Below are 18,787 nucleotides of genomic sequence, written 5' to 3'. Positions count from 1 at the left end.
TTTTTTTTTCATTTTTACTTATAGAGATAATTCATGGAAAACTGGCCATGCTAAACTGAAGATTTCTGCCAAGATTTCACCTGGTAGAAAAACAAATACTATTAAAATGAATGTCACGATTCCCACTATGACCACTAGATGGCAGCAGAGGATCATTTATTGTCTCATTTACCATTTCCACTCTGTAATATAGTTCTTTTCACGTGTTTTACTAATGGATTTATATTTAGATATTATAAAATCACAATTATAGCATTTAAAAATCTCCTTTTTGTCAAAATTCAGCATTGTTTTGTATTGAAATATGAAGTAGCAAGAGTTTTCAACAAATCGGATCTACTTGAATCACACAGATGGCTTATTTTGAATTCAAAATGGCAATTTTCAGTGAAAGGTGGCTAGTTTGTACCCTTGTTTACACTCTTCTCAGTTTCTCTCAAATGTAAATCAAATGCACATTCACAAACATTTTTATTTATGGTGGTTTATTTATTTTTGTATCAACAGAGATACTCAGAAATGAACTGATATTTGCACAGTGGCACATAAATCTGCATTATTTCAATATAGAAATGTATTTGACTATACTGGACTGTTTTAGTGCCTAAAACACAACTGAATATTAATTTGTTCATAATTGTAATTTGTAATTAGCTTGGTTCTGGGTCTCAACACCCCCAAAAGCTTGTTCTCCATCATTGCACAGGTTTACTCATGGATGAGACATGCAGATAACTACATAGTTTACTCAACCTTCACTGAATTTTATATAATCAGTGAACTCTGGAAAAAAAAAACAGTCAATGTTTAACACTTTATTAATTGTCAAAATGAATTCATTGCAACAGTTTTGTCAAACCTAAATCAAGCTCCGTACAAAGGAAACTAACAAAAAGTTCTCCTTTGAATCCACATCTGCAATAATGTGAAAAAGGCCGGAAGTCAACAGCACATAAATGCCAGAATGTAAAATGAGTTATTTTGTGCATTTAAATATCGTTTCATTTTCATACTTTACAAATTAACGAAAAATGTGCGCATATTTTCTAGTACAACTGGGTGGATGACATGACATGCAGTTCTACCTGTCCATGATGTCATATACTAATAAAAATGGGTATTTGTTAAAAATGTATATCTTTATGTTGTTCCTCTGACAAGATATTATTACAGCATACCATAGCTTTACTGCTGTATAAAGACCTCTACTTCAAATTTTTATCTAAACATCAAAATTGTCATATGGTGTGACTGTCCGGACTATGTGTGACCTTACTAATATGACAATATATCTCAGCAAAGTATAAATAATTGATAGATTTACAGTTTAAGTAACAGAATTAGGCATTTTTAATGGACACAGAAAGTGTTGATGTCTGTGCATGATTTTAAAGCAAGTTCTGGCTAAATACATTTTGTCTGTAAAATGGGCGTCATGTGGTGTGACATTACAATCTGTATTTTGAACGGGCAATAATTTGGACATCATTATGATGAAGAGGTCCACACTCAACCAGGAAGCTGCAGTGTCCTCTCTGGAGTGGTTTGGAAGGTGAAGAGGCGAGTTCTGACTTTTTCATTTTTTATTAAAAAGCTCTGTCACTGATGTGCTCATTAGTGGTCAATGTTTTGTGTCTTATGGTGTGACATTATTTACATAAAAATTAAATACTTTTTTACAAATTTTACTTATAAATTCTTAAAAATCATTGCTGCCATGTGGCATTTTACATGCTAAGTATAAGCTAGCTGTTTTTAGTTAACAAAGAGATTAGCTAAACTGAACAAAACGTCATATGGTGTGACACTGTATCATATGGTGTGACTGTTTTTCCAAGTCACACCATATGATACTTTTGTCACACAATATTACATACAACTTTTTTAATGATAAATAAATAAATATTAAAAACATATTGAAAGAATTTAATGGTGTACATTAAATTGCCCATACAATTAATATATTCCTTTTCAATTTTATACTTAATTTAACCATGTTTGCCATGCTTTACATATTAAAAGATGCAATTTTTTGTCTGTGTCAGGCAGAAATGTCAAGTAAAGAGAGGACACGAAAATACAGGGAAAGACTCAATGCTGACCATGCAAGGAGAGAGGAGGTCCTGAGGGAAAGGAGGAAAAAGTAAGGAGATCATGCCAGTTCACACAGAACAGACACCTTCTATAGGGAAGGATGAAAGTCTAGGCCACAACCTGCATAGTGTAACTTCAACACAGGATACTATTATCAAGATTGTGAGGCTGAAATGAACGGTTAAAAAAATCTTAATCATTATATATTTTTCATTAACAGGTATAAAGAGAAGAAACGAAGAGTACAACTCAAGGCATTCAGTGTGCACACCCTTCTTCCTTCATTTGAATCTGTTATTATCCGTTATTACTAATACTATAAAATATCAATAATCTTAAAATGTTCATGTTGACGGTTCTTGGCGTGAGATGGTATTTACTCATATTTCTGAGTTTCATAAATACATTTTTAAAAGTATTAAAACAATGTTGGTATGTTTGATGATTTTTATTTTTATTAATGTTAATTGAATTCATTGAATGTTTAATGCATATAAAATACACTTGTTTTGCATTGACAAATTGTGGTGTGGTGCATTTCATCATATAGTGTAACACTATATCATTTGGTGTGACAATCAGAATTGTGGCAATAAAAATACTTTTTTTTGTTATAAACCATAAAAAAGTCAATGGAACAAAAAATAAATAGTATCAGCAAGATTCACAAGCATTTTGTTAGATTTATAACAGGGTTTGTCAGAATTATTCTAAAATGTCTGGAAAGGCTGAGGAGAGATGTCTTACTCTGCATGATGATTTAGAAAAATAATACAAAATCTAATGGATCTGCACAAAATAATGTTAAATCTTAAGATAGTAATGATAAAGATTTATGGTGAAGTTAGTTACTTAGGGAGAGTATATCCCAATTTCATTTTATATAGAATAACTTTTATGTCACACCATATGACAATTTTAGGCACAAATGCAACAAATTGGTAAATAAATCCAATTTCCAATACAAAATCTAAAAGACCACATATTTTTTGGGAAATTCAAGAGTCAGTACAACACAGCTCAATATTTTTTATGCCTAATATTTGAAGTTTAAAAAAAATGTTTTTTTCAGGCTTATATGTCAACCACCCAACTGCACTGTGCTCACATTTAGCCTACTTGTGCATTAAATTACAAATCAAAAATGCGCCCTATTGTGATCTCGAATTGCAGAATATTTCAGTACACAGGACTTTTTATCTTTTGCATCATTTTGCATGATGCAAATGTATTTTGATTTAAGGGTGTTTAGATATTTGCATTGGAAAACAAAACAAAAATACTGAGGAAGATTGCAATGCATATCTAATGTCATGACTTTATGAATATAACACTTTATAAACACTTTTAAAGCCTTCATTTGTGAAAACCTTTTCAGTGTTTGTTCATGTTAGTTTACAATGCATTAACTAATGTTAACAAATACAATGTTTCATGTTTTTTACGTATTAGTAAATGTTGAGATTAACATTATGACTAGTAAATGCGGTAGAATTACTGTTATTTGTTAGTTTATGTTAACTAATGTAGTTACTTAAACTTAAAACAAGTAAAAGGCTCATTAATGGCATCATGAAGAAACAACTACTAGACATCAAACAGCAGCAGAAGATCAAGCAAAGGGAAGACGCACATACTGTACATACACATTAACATTTTACTTAAAGCCTTTATGTAGAATGCATTATAAAAGTAGTTTTAATGCATTAATTATGCCTTGTAATGCACCTTATAATGCATTGTACAATCTCATGAATAATTGTAGCCACAGTTAATACATTACATAACACTTATCAATTCATCATTACACTATACATTTAAATTTGGTTATGATTATGACAAGATATCACATATTACAATGCACATTAAGAATAATTATAATGCATTACAGCCTTTGATAACCCTTTTTCAATGCATTATACATTAAGGCTTTAAGTAAAGTGTTACCGTACACAGAGAGCACAAAGAGAGGAAAGAGTATGGAGCGAAAGGGCCATTTGCTTAGGTTTACTATTTGTAATTCCATTAGATGACACTAGTAGAGCAGAAACTGCTTAATCCAGCTTAAACTATGCACCAAGTGTCACATGTCCTGAAAAGTGAAGCCAAAACATTTTGATCGCCCTCTCCATGTAAACAAATGTTACGTGAGCCAAACTAAAAATTAAATTACATGTTTTTTTCCCAAAGATGGATTCCGTCATTTCAGGTAGTTACATCACGCTAATGCTCGTTCAAGTGTTCACTTTTCTAATAAGTTCACTAATTTTCTAATAATAACACGACTCCACCAATCACTACGCAGACTCCAGATGATGTCATCGAGAAGACAGACGGCTTCTTGTTTTGGCTTCACTTTTCTATTTATTTTTACAGTCTATGCTATGCACCAATTTGCATGAACATCGCATAAAGTCAGATTCAAAATTCATGCTTGATTTTTTGACATATTAGAGTTGAAGATGGATTTTAGATATCTACTGTATTTTTATCACTCCTCACATCAGGCACTCCATAAAGTTTTAGGAATAAAGTGTTATATACAGTACTGTGCAAAAGTTTTAGGCCACTAGTATTTTCAGCAGCTAAAAAATGGTTTTAAGTCAGTTATTTCTATTTTTTGTTGTAGAGTGTCAGTGGGAAATATCAGCTTACATTACCAAACATTTATTCTGCCATTAATTGTAATAATGCAGTGAGATTTTTGTGCTCCACACAGAGATCTGATCTGATCATCATCAGTCTGTCTGGAATCATGACATGAAGAAACAGAACAAACTGAGACAGACTCAATCCAGAAGAACAACGTCTCCGAGACGCTTCAAGAAACCTTCCTGCAAAGCTACAGTGCTGTTAAACGTTTTAGGCACTTGTGTAAAAATGCTGTAAAATGAGGATGCTGTCAAAAATAATGTCATAAATAGATTTTCTTTACCAGTGAACTTCTATTAACTAAATGAAATCAACATTTCGTGTGGGTTTCTTGAAGCGTCTTGGAGATGCTGTTCTCAAATACTCATTCAGTACTGTGGTATATTTCACAGTACTATGGCATTACTATCTGATAGCATTACTGTACCACAGTAACAGGCTGAAATGAAAGAGTTTGCAAATGACCTGAAACCTGAGCCCAAATTACAAAGCAGAAACCTAGATGTGCTCTAGAGCAGTGCTTCTGAACTGACTTTACTTCAGGATCCAGAGCAAACATGAGAACTGATGTGTGGAGAAGAGCAGACGTGATCTAAACAAGCACAGGTGAATACTGTATATGAGAAGTGTTTTTCTCCTCGTTCAAAGGCTGTTCACTCAGTTACGTCCGTGACCCGTCAGTCCAGAAGCACTGGGTCACACATTACTGATGCACAGTGACATCTTCTTCAGTGCAAACTATCTGTGAAAGCATGCTGATGGTTTACTCACTGAAGCTGACGCTCTTCTCTCGGTGGTAGTATCCATCTGAGCTCTTTTTCTTCAGCATGGAGCACAGGTCCACTCTACACACGCATTCGTCTCCAAACACACGGACTCGAACTCAGAGAACAGTGCCGGATCCAGCTTCTTAACGCCCTGCGAAGACACACACACACGCGTCACACAGTAAGTCTAGAGCAAACAGAAGGATGGGCGAGGGAAGAGAGAGTACAGTAGGGGTGGAAGCGTCTGTCGAGGCCGATAACCTCGGCAGGAAGCATGTCTTGCGGGAAGATTATAGACACGCCTCCTATCCGTTTCATTCCCTCTTTTTTAGTCCCAGGCTCTTTCATTATATGGAGAAGAGCAGCGTGAACATTTGGCTAAACGTCTCCTCATTGAAAGAAAGTCACAGAGGAATGGACGTGAGATAACCTCAGCAGGAAGCGTGTCCTGCGGGAAGATTATAGACGCGCCTCCTATCTGTGTCCTCCACATGAAGAAGAAGCATCCACACACACACACACACACACACAGTTAAAGGAAGAGCTCAGCTAATGTCATTCCAGCTCCTTTCTTCATAAACAAACAGAGAGTTTCATTCCCTATTTTCAGCCCGTCTCTTTCATTATATGGAGAAGAGCAGCGTGAACATTTGGTTAAACGTCTCCTGTTTGATAGAAAGCGGATGTGGAAGCAGATGAGGTTGTGGAGCGCTCTTTAAAGTGTCCGGTGGATTGTGGGAAGATTAACGCTGTGTAATGCGTGTTTGATTTGATTGTGGTGGACTGATGAGAAGATCTGGCGTCAGGTCTCAGCCTTCACTGTCTGAACAGATAGCATCAACCTCAACACCTGACTCATGCAACAACATCACAACCACTTCTGCTCAACAACACTATGTATTTGATTGAAAATTTGATTTAAAAATTAATACATTTTCTCTGTGAATCTCTGTTAAAGTGTAATTTATTTCTGTGATGCGCAGCTGTATTTTCAGCATCATTACTCCAGTCTTCAGTGTCACATGATCTTCAGAAATCATTCTAATATGCTGATTTGATGCTCAAGAAACATTTTTATTATTATCAATATTGAAAACAGTTGTGCTGCCCAACATTTTTGTTAGAAACTGTGATTTTTTTTTTCAGGATTGTTGGATGAATAGACCGTTCAAAAGAATAGCATTTATTTGTAACAGAAATATTTTGTAAATGCATTTACTGTCACTTTTGATCAATTGAATGCATCCTTGATGAACAAAAGTATTAATTTATTTCATTACCAATTAAAATCCTGCTGACACCAAAAATTCGGAATGATAGTGTATTTAATCAATAGATGTCACGCACATTCTCACTTATCAAAGCTGATTTTTATGCACACACGGAATTATGCACACACCCTGTGACTGCACAAATAAATTAATGAACTCATTCAGTCTATTTATCAACAGATAGACCATATTATTTGAAGAAAGAATAGTATTAGATAGATTATCACAAATAAATAATTATCTACTGATCATTGTTGTTGTGTTGTGGTACAAATGTGTGCAGCTTTAATGCTTCGGTCTCATTCAGAAGAAACAGTAAAGAATCTGAACTCTGTTTATGTGAAAAGGAAAGAGTAAGATGTCAAGCTTAATTTCCATAATGCAACTGACAGACTCTGTAGTATTTGCTTATGATTAGATAAATCAAACACATCCTCCTTCTTCAGCACACACACACACACACACACACACGAGTCCTCCTCACCTGCTTGCGTAGTTTAGGTGCTCGTGAGAGTTTGAGAAACGTCAGATGAGGTTTGAATGCTTTGTCATCTCCAGACGCGATGCCTTGCTCCTCAAACGCCTTCCTCACGCTCTCTGGGTGGAGAGAAACAACACTCAGCCTCAGAGAGACAGATGCATCCTGGGATAGTCTATTTACAGCCTCCGCGGACAGGCCCGAGACTACTCCACTGTCCTCAATGTAAGACAAGACCATAATCAATACAGAGAGAGAGAGAGAGAGTTTGCAGCCCGAGCTCTCAGGATCTCTCTGCATCTTAACCTTCAACACGTTTCTCTGGGGTTTTCAGTGAGCATCCAAAATACTGTGCTCATGTAATTATCAGCCAGTATTAGTTCCTCTTACTGTCATGTCAATCTGATTAAGCCAATACTGGAAGCACTGGAATACTGGAAATCTGAATTCAGTTTGAATTATTTGATTTATTTTGGTAAATGATGATTATGTTATGAAAGCTGCAGACAGCTGTAACAATCAAACACATTCACAGCCAGTGTTGGGGGTAACACATTACAAATAACACGTGTTACATAATCAGATTACCTTTTCAAATAACTAGTAAAGTAAGGCATTACTTTTAAAATTTCAATGAGATATCGGAGTTACTTTTTCAAATAAGTAATGCAAGTGTCAGAGGCATTTCCTTCAGCCTGAGGCAATTTTCTTGTGAAAGGGCCTATACAGTTGCCAAAAATATAACTTTTGTGTTTTTTGTTATATAAAAAAAAGTAACTTTCCCTGATCACAGCAGGGTAGGGTTGCACCAGCCATTCAGAAGTTAACGTGCTTAAATTGGAGTGTAAAGTCCACACTAGAGGCTTGGAAACTACTAGTTAGTTTGCACTTAATGTAGTTGCACCATCAGTTCTTAAGGCAGAGCATCTCTAGCAGGTCACACGCTCTCTGTGAAGTAATGCACAGTCACATTATATGCTGGGAATAGTTTTCCTGCAAAGTTTAATACCAACTTCTTTAGTCTCGCATAAGTAAATGTAACTAACCGTAAACTAACAGTAAATGTCCATTGAAATACAATACTGACATGCAGAAACGGTCTTTGAAATGAAAAAGGAGCAATATAAATATTGATACAAAAACATTTGACATGCACAACATGGAGCGGTGCACACTGTAATGTTCTCGCCCTTAAAATATAAATGAGTGTAAACAACAACATCATCATATGTCTAAAGGATGTCTAAAGGACAAGAGCTTACTGATGCAATTCAATCAACCTGCTATTTTATTCTAACCATTACCCCCGGTCAGATGCTTCCGCAAATATTTAATTTATGTATATATACAGTATATATATATATATAAAGTTACATTTCAACTAGGTTTAATGGTGCAATGCAAAAATATTTAGTAGTGAATCCTTTATAACTTTCACCTGCCTTTTTACATGCTAGGCTACACACAGTGTTGTGGATAAAAGCAATGCATGTGCAGATCCACTTCCAGAACAGAGTGAGTGAGCTGCTGCAGCAGTTACAGATGTGACAAACATACCAGTGTACAGGAGGAGGCTGATCATTTCACACATGAATGACTTCATATGCAGCTGCGGTATAAAGTCATGATGAATCATTATGAAGATGCATTTAAAATTATTCACAGGGTTTGACCATGATGCCTTGGGTGTCTACACAAATACCCCCATATGTGTAATGCAATATTACTGTAATCATAAACAAATATTAAATCAATCTTGAATTTTCATTCTTCACAAAAGAAGATGTTTTGAAGAAAGCTGGCAATCAAACAGTTTTAAACTCTACTGGCTTTCACTGTTAGGACAAAAACACTTTTTGTGCTCCACTAAAGTTGTGGAATGACATGAAGGTGAGTAAAGCATGACAGAATGATCATTTTTGAATGAACTATCCATTTGAACTGTATTACATGCATTTGTATATTTGTAGCATACCTGCATCATCAGCCACAATATTGCATAAATAATTAGCTATAAATGGTAAACTACACCTGTGATTTTTTTCCTCGAGCAATGTTGTGAGATTGGGGTGGGACTATCAGTCTGACTGACCAGTGGCAGACTGGCACATCTGAAGCATGAACACAGAGCGGATGCAGAGTGGTGTACCTGCCATGAGCGTGAGTGTGGTCAGATGCCCTCCGTCCACGATCTGAACGAAAGCCACTTCCTGTTTAAAGTGTCCGATTCCACAGAAGGGCAGGACCCCCAGCAGCGCGTTCAGAGGAGACTCCAGCTCTGATCATGTAGACGCAGCGCTGCGCACACAAACACGACAAACATCCTGACAGTCTAGTCCTGCACGCTTCTGCTGTCAGTTTTGCTCTTCCATTTCATTACAGATAATGAGAGCGAAGGCATGTCATAATTACTGCTGAGGTGTGAGATGAATGAGCACGCAGCTCTGACAGATCAATGTGTGTTCTTGGCCTTTAAAGACGATAAAGCAGCTTAGATTTGGATGATTTGTTGCTTTACGGAGCAGCTGATGTGTTTTAACTGTGTGTTTTGTTCAAGATCTGAATTTAATGTAATTCGAGAACAAAGACTGACCACACAAAACAGAGTAAAAATATTACTATTATAATAATACTACTATTATAAACTTTCTTACTGGACTTAACTGAATCAACATTGAAGTGACTCAAGCTGAAATTAAGCAATATTTATAATATATATAATTTTTTTAACCTTGTTAGGGCAATTTTTATAATTACACTATTAAATGTTTCTGTTGTTTATTTATGTCAAAAACTTAAATCAATCACAATGCTAAGCCACTGTTTCTGCAAAGACAGAGCAGAAGACAAAAACTGCATAATGGAAATAGCCTATCAATTAAAAACAGCAACTAATTAGAGTGTGAAGCTGCAATATCATGATTGTCAATTATTGCTCTTGATATTGTAATAATGATTATTAATGTCGATTAAAAGTAAGTTTTGTGTGGAAAAGCACATGAAATTCTGCCTACAGACAAAACAAGCGAAGAACCATTTCTGAATTTGTATATTGCTTTTTACAGATTAGAAAATCAAGGCTTCACATTGCTTATTTCAGTGGCATGACAAACAAAACAGTTATTTAAACTGGGATTAAATTAACGTGTGTGATCAATTATAATGTGCAACACTGCAAACCACATGTAGCAAGGAATCTGATTCAACGTGAGCAGATCTGCTGTAACTGTAATGTCGCAATCAACACGTTTGTTCATTTCCAGACCTGACAACCTTGGAAATTATTTTTGAGTACCATCAGCATGACTTTTACTGTTTTTTACTGTTTACTGTTTTACTGTTTACATTTTTTTACTGTTTTACAGTTTTACTGTTTATTACTGTTTACATTTTTTTACTGTTTACAGTTATACTGTTTTTTACTGTTTACGGTTTTTACTGTTTTACTGTTCTTTACTGTTTACTGGTTTTTTACTGTTTACTGTTTTTTTACTGTTTTACTGTTTACTGTTTTTTTTATTGTTTACTGTTTTTTTACTGTTTTACTGTTTACTGTTTTTTTTACTGTTTACTGTTTTTTACTGTTTACTGTTTTACTGTTTACTGGTTTACTGTTTTACTGTTTACTGTTTTACTGTTTACTGTTTTACTGTTTACTGTTTTTTACTGTTTACTGTTTTACTGTTTTACTGTTTTACTGTTTACTGTTTTACTGTTTACTGTTTTTTACTCTTTACTGTTTTACTGTTTACTGGTTTACTGTTTTACTGTTTTACTGTTTACTGTTTTACTGTTTACTGTTTTACTGTTTACTGTTTACTGTTTTTTACTGTTTACTGTTTTACTGTTTACTGGTTTACTGTTTACTGTTTTTTACTGTTTTACTGTTTACTGTTTTACTGTTTACTAGTTTACTGTTTACTGTTTTTTACTGTTTTACTGTTTTACTGTTTACTGTTTTACTGTTTTTTACTGTTTACTGTTTTTTACTGTTTACTGTTTTACAGTAAACAGTAGGGATGCAACAATACAGTTAGCTCACGGTTAAATAAATTCCTCTGGTTTTTTTTAAACCACAGTTTACGGTTTTGTTATTTTTTGCTAAGATAAGAAATAGAACTCATGCTCCAGGAAATCCATAATATGGACAAAAGTATCCAGCTATCTCCGTAATTGAATAAAAGAAGACAGGAACACTTTGAATGATGACATTCAAAGAGAACATTAAGACACTGAACACTATACTGCGACAATGTTTATGTGTTGTTAAAACCACCTTGTGTATTTTAATAATTATGTATATTTATCCATTGCTAATCGACAATGGATGTGATAAGAAGCCACATCAGATCAGGACGGAAGTTATTTCTAACATTCGTTTGATGTTGTGGGGTATGTTATAATGTTCTCTTTTTTTTGGGATAACAGGTTTAGAAACACTTCTCATTTCAAGTCATTACAGATGCTCGTTAAGCGGGGAGGCATTTTCTCACCTCAGCATGCAGACTCACAGACACACACAAACAGAGCCAGCTTGGAGAGAAATAAAACACGCTCTGATTGGTTGAACTCTTCATCTTTTTCTGTTGCTTGTTTTGAATACTGCGCGTGGACAGAGGCGTCACTAGGTTTTTGAGTAGTTTAGAGTGACAAATCGTACCAGTGTACCAGCCGCTACGCAAAATGCGTACAGGTCGGCAGCTCTGCATTTCCCTTTAATTGTGACGGCTGTAATAGATCTAACTTAATTGGGCATTGGGCAGGGGCATTTTGCCACCTTATCTTGAATTTGGGGGCAACTTCCAACCCTGCTGCACACACAACATGTATAACACCACCTTAGGGTGATTCACATGAAAGCGAAATACATGTGTCAAGATCTCTGCAGCGGTCACTGATTTTTCAAGATCTCTGTGCTGCGTTCACTGTGTGTGTGTGTGTGTGTGTGTGATCTTACAGATCCAGCTGCTCCTGTGTGCTCAGGTGAGTCACCAGTAGAGTGATGTGTAGCGTGTCCACAGGTATCAGCGCTCGGGACAGATGACAATCCTTCTCCAGCAGCAGCTTCTGCACATCCTCCACCGCCTGCTTGATCTGAAACAGACACACACACACAAAAAAACACTCTAGAGATGGGCTTCCCAACTCACGGCTCACAAAGCACTCCAGTACTGAAACAATCCACTTTTCAAAAGGAGGAGAAAACTTCCCATCTCTTTTGTTCTTAAAGAAGACAAGTGGCACTTTTGGATTTGATCTTCTCTGCTGTCCATGATGCTGTCACAACCTACTCGCTGAGACACTAGGGGTCTTTTTTATTTGACAGGGACTGTGCACGTTAATTAACACAAACTAGAGTTAGACATCTGCAACGCAAAAGGCAAAGTAAATGTAAAAAAATAAACACATAAAAATTATCATAGAATAATCACTATTGTATTAAAATAATAATAATAAGACACCAAACGAATCATGTTCTAGTGCTCACATAGCACAGCTTCAGTTTAACAATGAAAGAACAGAGTTAGTTTCTCTAATGCATGTTGGCATGAGTTCCAGTGAAAGTGAACTGACTGAAAGCACGTCTTCTCTAGTCATTCCTTATGTACCTTGAGTGTTACTTCTTTACATTCTACATTTAGTAAAGGATAAAAGACAGGATGAAAAGAAAGGATGTCTTAACTGTTGTTTTAACAATGTTAAAGCTGACATAATAAACTGAATATGTCACTCACAAATGAAAACACACCTTGCGAGTCCATGACACAGATATTCAATAAATGGAGGAAAAACAATATTGTCTGTTTTTGCTCTATTTCACCAATGAAAACAGTTCCACACAAAGCCACAGCAGAACCGTTGGGTGTCACACAGCGGTGATTCACTACTGAATGAATCAGTGTTTTTAAACGAATCAATTATTCAGTGATCCATTCTTAAAGACAGTCACTGCATTCCATTCTGAGGGGCTCATCATCTCCATATTTCAATATCCAAAAGACTATTTTTAAAACATTAATCACATAGCATTCTTTATGCAGTTGTAATTGCAGTATAAACACATCTAAATGCCACTTCAGATGCAGCTTGTGTGCCCCTTTCTGCAGCGCAAAGCTTTTGTTTATACTGATTTCATCCCATTGGTAACAGCTTATAGTGTCTTAATATAACTACATTTATTGATTATATGTAAGAACTTGACATTTTGCTGCAATAGCGAAAGACAAAATGCGTGATAGTGTTTCTATGACTTTCCAAACGAGGGAAAACATTTGTCAGAGGAGAAAAATACGTCAAATGTGCTGTGACTTCCTCAGCCGTTGCATTAGAAACGCTGACTAGTTTTCTATCGTTTAACGCCAATGCAATATAAAAAGTATGCTGTCATGAATGCACAGTACATTTTCAAAAAATGGGGAAAAAAATTTATAATAAAAAACACTGCTAGATTTAATAACTGTGGAAAGGTGTCACAGTCTGTGAAAAGGTTTCATTGTCAGTGAATTAGTGAAACTGATCACGTGAGTCTGTAGAGACTAGAAACTGAAGCTCAAAATCAAGTCATGTCATCGGGTTCAGTTCACTCACAATTATGCTGCTATTCAGCTGTTCATCTGAACTCCGATGCTGACATTATCATTTGTAGTGAAAACATTAGCATGTTCACTAGTCAGACTGTAAATCTAAGAATGTGAGCGCCATTGAGAAGCAAGCATTGACAAATGTGAAGAAGCATTTCTGAAGTCCGCCGCACAGAAGAAATGCCAAAGCGCCCAACAAATGTTTTATTCATAGCATGTAGCCAGCTGGGACATTTGAATGCAAGAGCAGCTGCGGTACTAGGACGATCCACGCATCGTTTGCCAAGCAAACATCGTCCCTCAGCTCAGCTCAGCTTCACACAATGATTCCTCCGCCCGGAAGATGAGACGAGCCTACAGGAGCCGGATCACACCGCCGCTTTAAAAGGTAAGTGAGCTCTGCTGCATGTTGTTCTAGGAGCAAGTGTGGACTCACAGCCCAGCTCCTTCGAGACCTCTGTGTTCACGAGGGGAAGCTCGGCCATCAGGCTTCTGCTTCTTCTTCTAGCCTGCCACTTTCTTTGGCTCGCTCTTTGCTTTCTTGACCTTCTTGACTGCTACAAAGAAAAGAAAGAGAGCAAATAAGGACAGGAGAGTAAGACTGCCGGTGCGCTGTGATAAATGACCTTCAGACTCATAGATGTTTGCATGCTGCCTATAGATAACAAGCTGCTGCTGCAGGTTTTACATTGAACATCAAACCCAAACCAAATACATCAAATACTGTAGTTCTGAGGACTGATGATGCAGAACATTATTGCATGCTTGATTTCCAAATACCTGTTGACTTGAGATGGATTTGTTTTGCATGCACAGCACAAAACACACTTTTCCAGAACGCAACTGCTCGCATATTTAGTCTGGCTTGTATTTTCTTTGGCTTTTCTTATAGTTGTACTTGCATATGCAACGTGTTCATGTTTGGCTGTGTGCCAAAATAAGGTTGAGTTTGATAGGACACACAGCTTTTGACCTCAAACACAAAAGATATGGGAAGCATTTTCTTCCCCTTTATTAAAAATACTAGAAAAAATCCGCACACTCCACCAAAAATCACATGTGAGATAAAAGTTTTTTTTTTCAGTAAACTTTTTTTTTTCTTCTTTTCAGTAAACCTTCACCTCGCATGTGATTTTTGGTGAATTGTGCAGACTTTTCCCCCAAGTATTTTACTTTTTGGGAGGCTTTTTTTTGAGGAACACATAAAGCAATTCTTCTCAAAGAGGCAAACAGACACAGAAAGTGCTCGTAATACCAAGTTTTAGGCATTGTTCAAATAAGTACAAGCTAGAAAGGGAAGGAATAAATAAAGAGAAAGACAATGTTTTTTTGGGGACTTCTGCATATTCAAACTAGGATCCTAAAAATAATAATTTTCTTTAAGCAAAATGCCATTTTCTTTTGATTTCGTGGTGACGAATGACCTGGCACTTGTAAAAAAAAAAAATGATTCAAGATTCACTCTATGGTGAAGGCTTGGCTCATGAATATTAATGACATAATTTGACGTTTACCCAGCAGGACTGACTGAAAAGCAGGCAGATGCTGGTGAGTGTTGGTCATAATTATGGGTCATACTATTGTGAAGGCTTGAATTCATATGAATATCAGTATCAGTAATATGAATATCATGTTCAGGCAGATTAACAGGCAACATCAGCAAGACCAAATGAATATTCATGAGCTAAGCCTTTGCCATAGCAGAAGCTGTATCTTTGTGTCATGAATTGATTTTGTTGTTCTTTGTATCCAGCACTTCCTTCAATCCACACTGAGGCCTTTATTTCCAAACATAATTCAGTCAAAACCGTCAGCCTTGTCAAAACATGACACAGACAAAGGAAAAGATCTGCCTCACAATCCAGTGATTCTCATGCTATTAAATATATTTATTCTTCTTCTTTAACTCACCAACACTATGTTCAAAGAGACAAACAGACCCATACAGAAGTTTAATATATGACATATATTGCTCTATATCAAGAGTGATATTGCCATATATGTTACCTATAAGGCGATATATACATTTCACAGATATGCACATTGTTACAGAGGAGGCTCCCGTACCGCCTCCTCCGCACCACCAGAGGGAACTGTCCCCAGAGTATTAGCAATCTCCCATTCGGACTCCATTTCCCATCATCCCTCTTACCTGGGACTGATTACACAATCACACCTGCATCTCATTTACACACACACATATAAGCCACACCATTTCACAAACTCATTGCGAAGTCTTGATTTGCCCCGGCTGTCATTTCCGAGCGTTATACCCGTGTTTGTTTTCTGTGCTTTGATCTTGGACTGTCTCCTGATTCTCTGATTGTTATCTGCCTGCCCCGATCTCTCGCCTGGTTCACGATTCTGCCTCTGCCTTGTCTCTGCTGTTCTGCCTTGCCGGTATTTGACCCTGTATCGTCTGACCATTCTTAATAAACTGCAAATGGATCCAAACCCTTCTGATGTGTCGCAACACACATGCTCTGGGTAGATAAAGATATGCGTTTAGAACAAATATGACATCCCCATAGTAAGATTTGTGTATGTACTTCTGTTAATAATATCTATATTATTTTTTATATGGTATTATATGTAGCAACTATGTTTACCATACATGCTATTTATCTATGCATCTTTATTAAAACAACATATATTAAAAAAATCTGTATTTGTTTGTAAAACATTTTTTAAATACATGCCTTTTGTAGTTAATTACATAATCAACATGCCATACATGTCCAAAAATGTTTTTCACATAAACATACATATCTGTATGTAAATATATGAAATTGTTCCAATGCAGAAAAAGGTTTCTTATATGTCATGACAATATTCTTCATAATGCACGTGCATTACATTTGTGTTTTGGGAACAACAAAACAGAACAAGCAGAAAAAGACAAAGCCAAACAGTTTTAGTTTTAGTTTAACACTAAACAGATTTAGTCTTTGTTTGTTCTGACCTTGAACCCATTGAGTGATTCTTTTCACTTTCACGAATGCTTTGGGAAGAAACGCACACATATTCTGATAAGGCAGCTATTGTTTGCAGTGCTGTAGAGTGGCTGTGTTCTGCCTCTCTCTCACACCCTCGTTTGTGTTGTGTAACTTTAGACCGCTGCTTGGGTTTCAGGCCGCGGAGGGCGAGCACGACTAGTTCACACAGCTAACAGGTGTACAGCAAGGACCGGTTCTCCGACCGTTTGCTCCCTGATGTTTACCTGAGAACTTTCGGCCTGGAGTTTGAGGTGAGCCAATCCTGAGCGCCGGGGCTTGTTTAACTGCTTCAGTTACACACTATTCTCTCTTATCAATGCACTGCTGGCTGTATAACAAAGCAAGAAAACCTTTCTTCACTTCCAACAACAAAGCTCTGGTTCCACGGATGCCGTTTTGTCAGAGTTGTGCTGAACAAACATTTAAAGAATGACTCGACTCCCACCAAACACGCTAACCACATACTGTATGGCCTTTATTTTCATGCCTTCACAGCGCACCATGTTTTTAGTTCTGTGGAAATAACCAGGGTGCTCTCTGAAGCATGATGATTTATCTCGATTTCCACACCCTCATTACAATTCTGTATACTTTTATTTTGTTCCTTGGAAAACAAAAGGAGAGTGAATAATCAGCTAATGTCCATGACTGTTAGAATGTAAACAATCATTTTTTATTGTAAACAAAAGTCATGCAGTAACTCTGTGTGTTAAAGAGGCTGAGTTTAAGGTTCTCCGTACTCGTGTTTCCTTTGTTTGTGTCCTTTTTTGGAGCTTGTCATTGTACTGGAAGAGCAGGCTGAACATTCTTCAAAATTTCTCCTTTTGTGTTTAATTGAAAAAAAAACAACAAAAGCCGTTGTTATGAATCACTGTCTGTCTATGCATTTTTATTTCATTTTTAAGTACTTTAGGACAGAATTGCACACACACACACACACACACACACACACGTGTATATATGCAGTACAACATACTGTATGCCCTAATATTTATAGAATAATTTTCAAAACTATAGTACTCTTGTAATATTATTATTTTTATTTCATTTTTAAGTACTTTAGTTATTTTAGTACATCAAGTTAAACTAAATTAAAATGAAAATGTTTCTTTGGCTGAAAAGTTTTTTTTATATTTTATTTAATTTCAAGTAACAAAAATGTTTTGTAATGGTTTTCATTTTAGTTAACTATAATAACAGAGTATATAATCCATATATATATTTAAATGTTACCACATACTGTTTGTTGTAATATTAATAGATATAATACATAATATAAATAATAGTGCTGTCAAACAATTAATCGCAATTAATTGCATCTAAAATAAAAGTGCTGTGATATTAATAATAATTGTTCTTCCTATGTCAGTGGCGTAATGGCTAAAGGTGCATGTGTTTATTTGTGTGACTAAGGCCAAACTTAGCATAAGGAGGCTTTGAAAGCATCAGAGTCACTGTATCCTCTCTCCATCACAAATCCCCTTTACGGTTAACTCTGTTCACAGGCATTGCTCAGCTGTCAGATCAACAACACGCTATTTATACCCTGCAGGTATTAGCCCAGTTTGCTCCGAACCGTTATTAGCTGTGCGGTGAGCGTCAGGGTGGCTCCTCGTTCAGCCGTCAGGCTCAAGAGTGTGATTTTGCTGGATATCTGTGGGCCAGGTGGAGGACTGTGATAATGCTGAATATATACTGTATGTGTGTGTATTTATGTATACATAATAAATATGCACAGAAAACACATATATTATGCAAACGAATATTAATAATATTAAATAATCACTAACAATGAAGGAATTTGAAAAAAAAACAGTGCTATAAAAGCTACTGTATGTGAATATACTGTATTTATAATGATACAAAAAAATATACATCAGCGTTATTTTAGAATCATAGAAATACTATTATAGTTTTTATTAATATTTAATTCATTTTTTTACTTTTC

The 18,787-nt window shown here is 36.0% G+C and overlaps 1 protein-coding gene across 1 annotated transcript in view; it reads right to left on the bottom strand.

The window, feature by feature from the left end:
- LOC107697482 (A-kinase anchor protein 7-like) overlaps window positions 1-13,245 on the bottom strand; it is a 30,987-nt gene extending 17,742 nt beyond the window's left edge. Inside the window, 5 exon segments of the mRNA XM_016498290.1 lie at window positions 5,518-5,664; window positions 7,269-7,381; window positions 9,412-9,560; window positions 12,220-12,356; window positions 13,213-13,245. Coding sequence (XP_016353776.1) covers window positions 5,569-5,664; window positions 7,269-7,381; window positions 9,412-9,560; window positions 12,220-12,356; window positions 13,213-13,245 — 528 coding nt within the window. The 3' untranslated portion in view covers window positions 5,518-5,568.
- Between the last annotated feature and the right edge of the window lie 5,542 nt (window positions 13,246-18,787).

This window comes from Sinocyclocheilus anshuiensis, unplaced genomic scaffold (assembly GCF_001515605.1).
Source record: "Sinocyclocheilus anshuiensis isolate Anshui unplaced genomic scaffold, SAMN03320099.WGS_v1.1 scaffold1452, whole genome shotgun sequence".
Lineage (NCBI taxonomy): Eukaryota > Metazoa > Chordata > Actinopteri > Cypriniformes > Cyprinidae > Sinocyclocheilus > Sinocyclocheilus anshuiensis.
The sequence above is the reverse complement of the archived record's forward strand: the minus strand, read 5'-3'. Positions and strand labels throughout refer to the sequence as shown.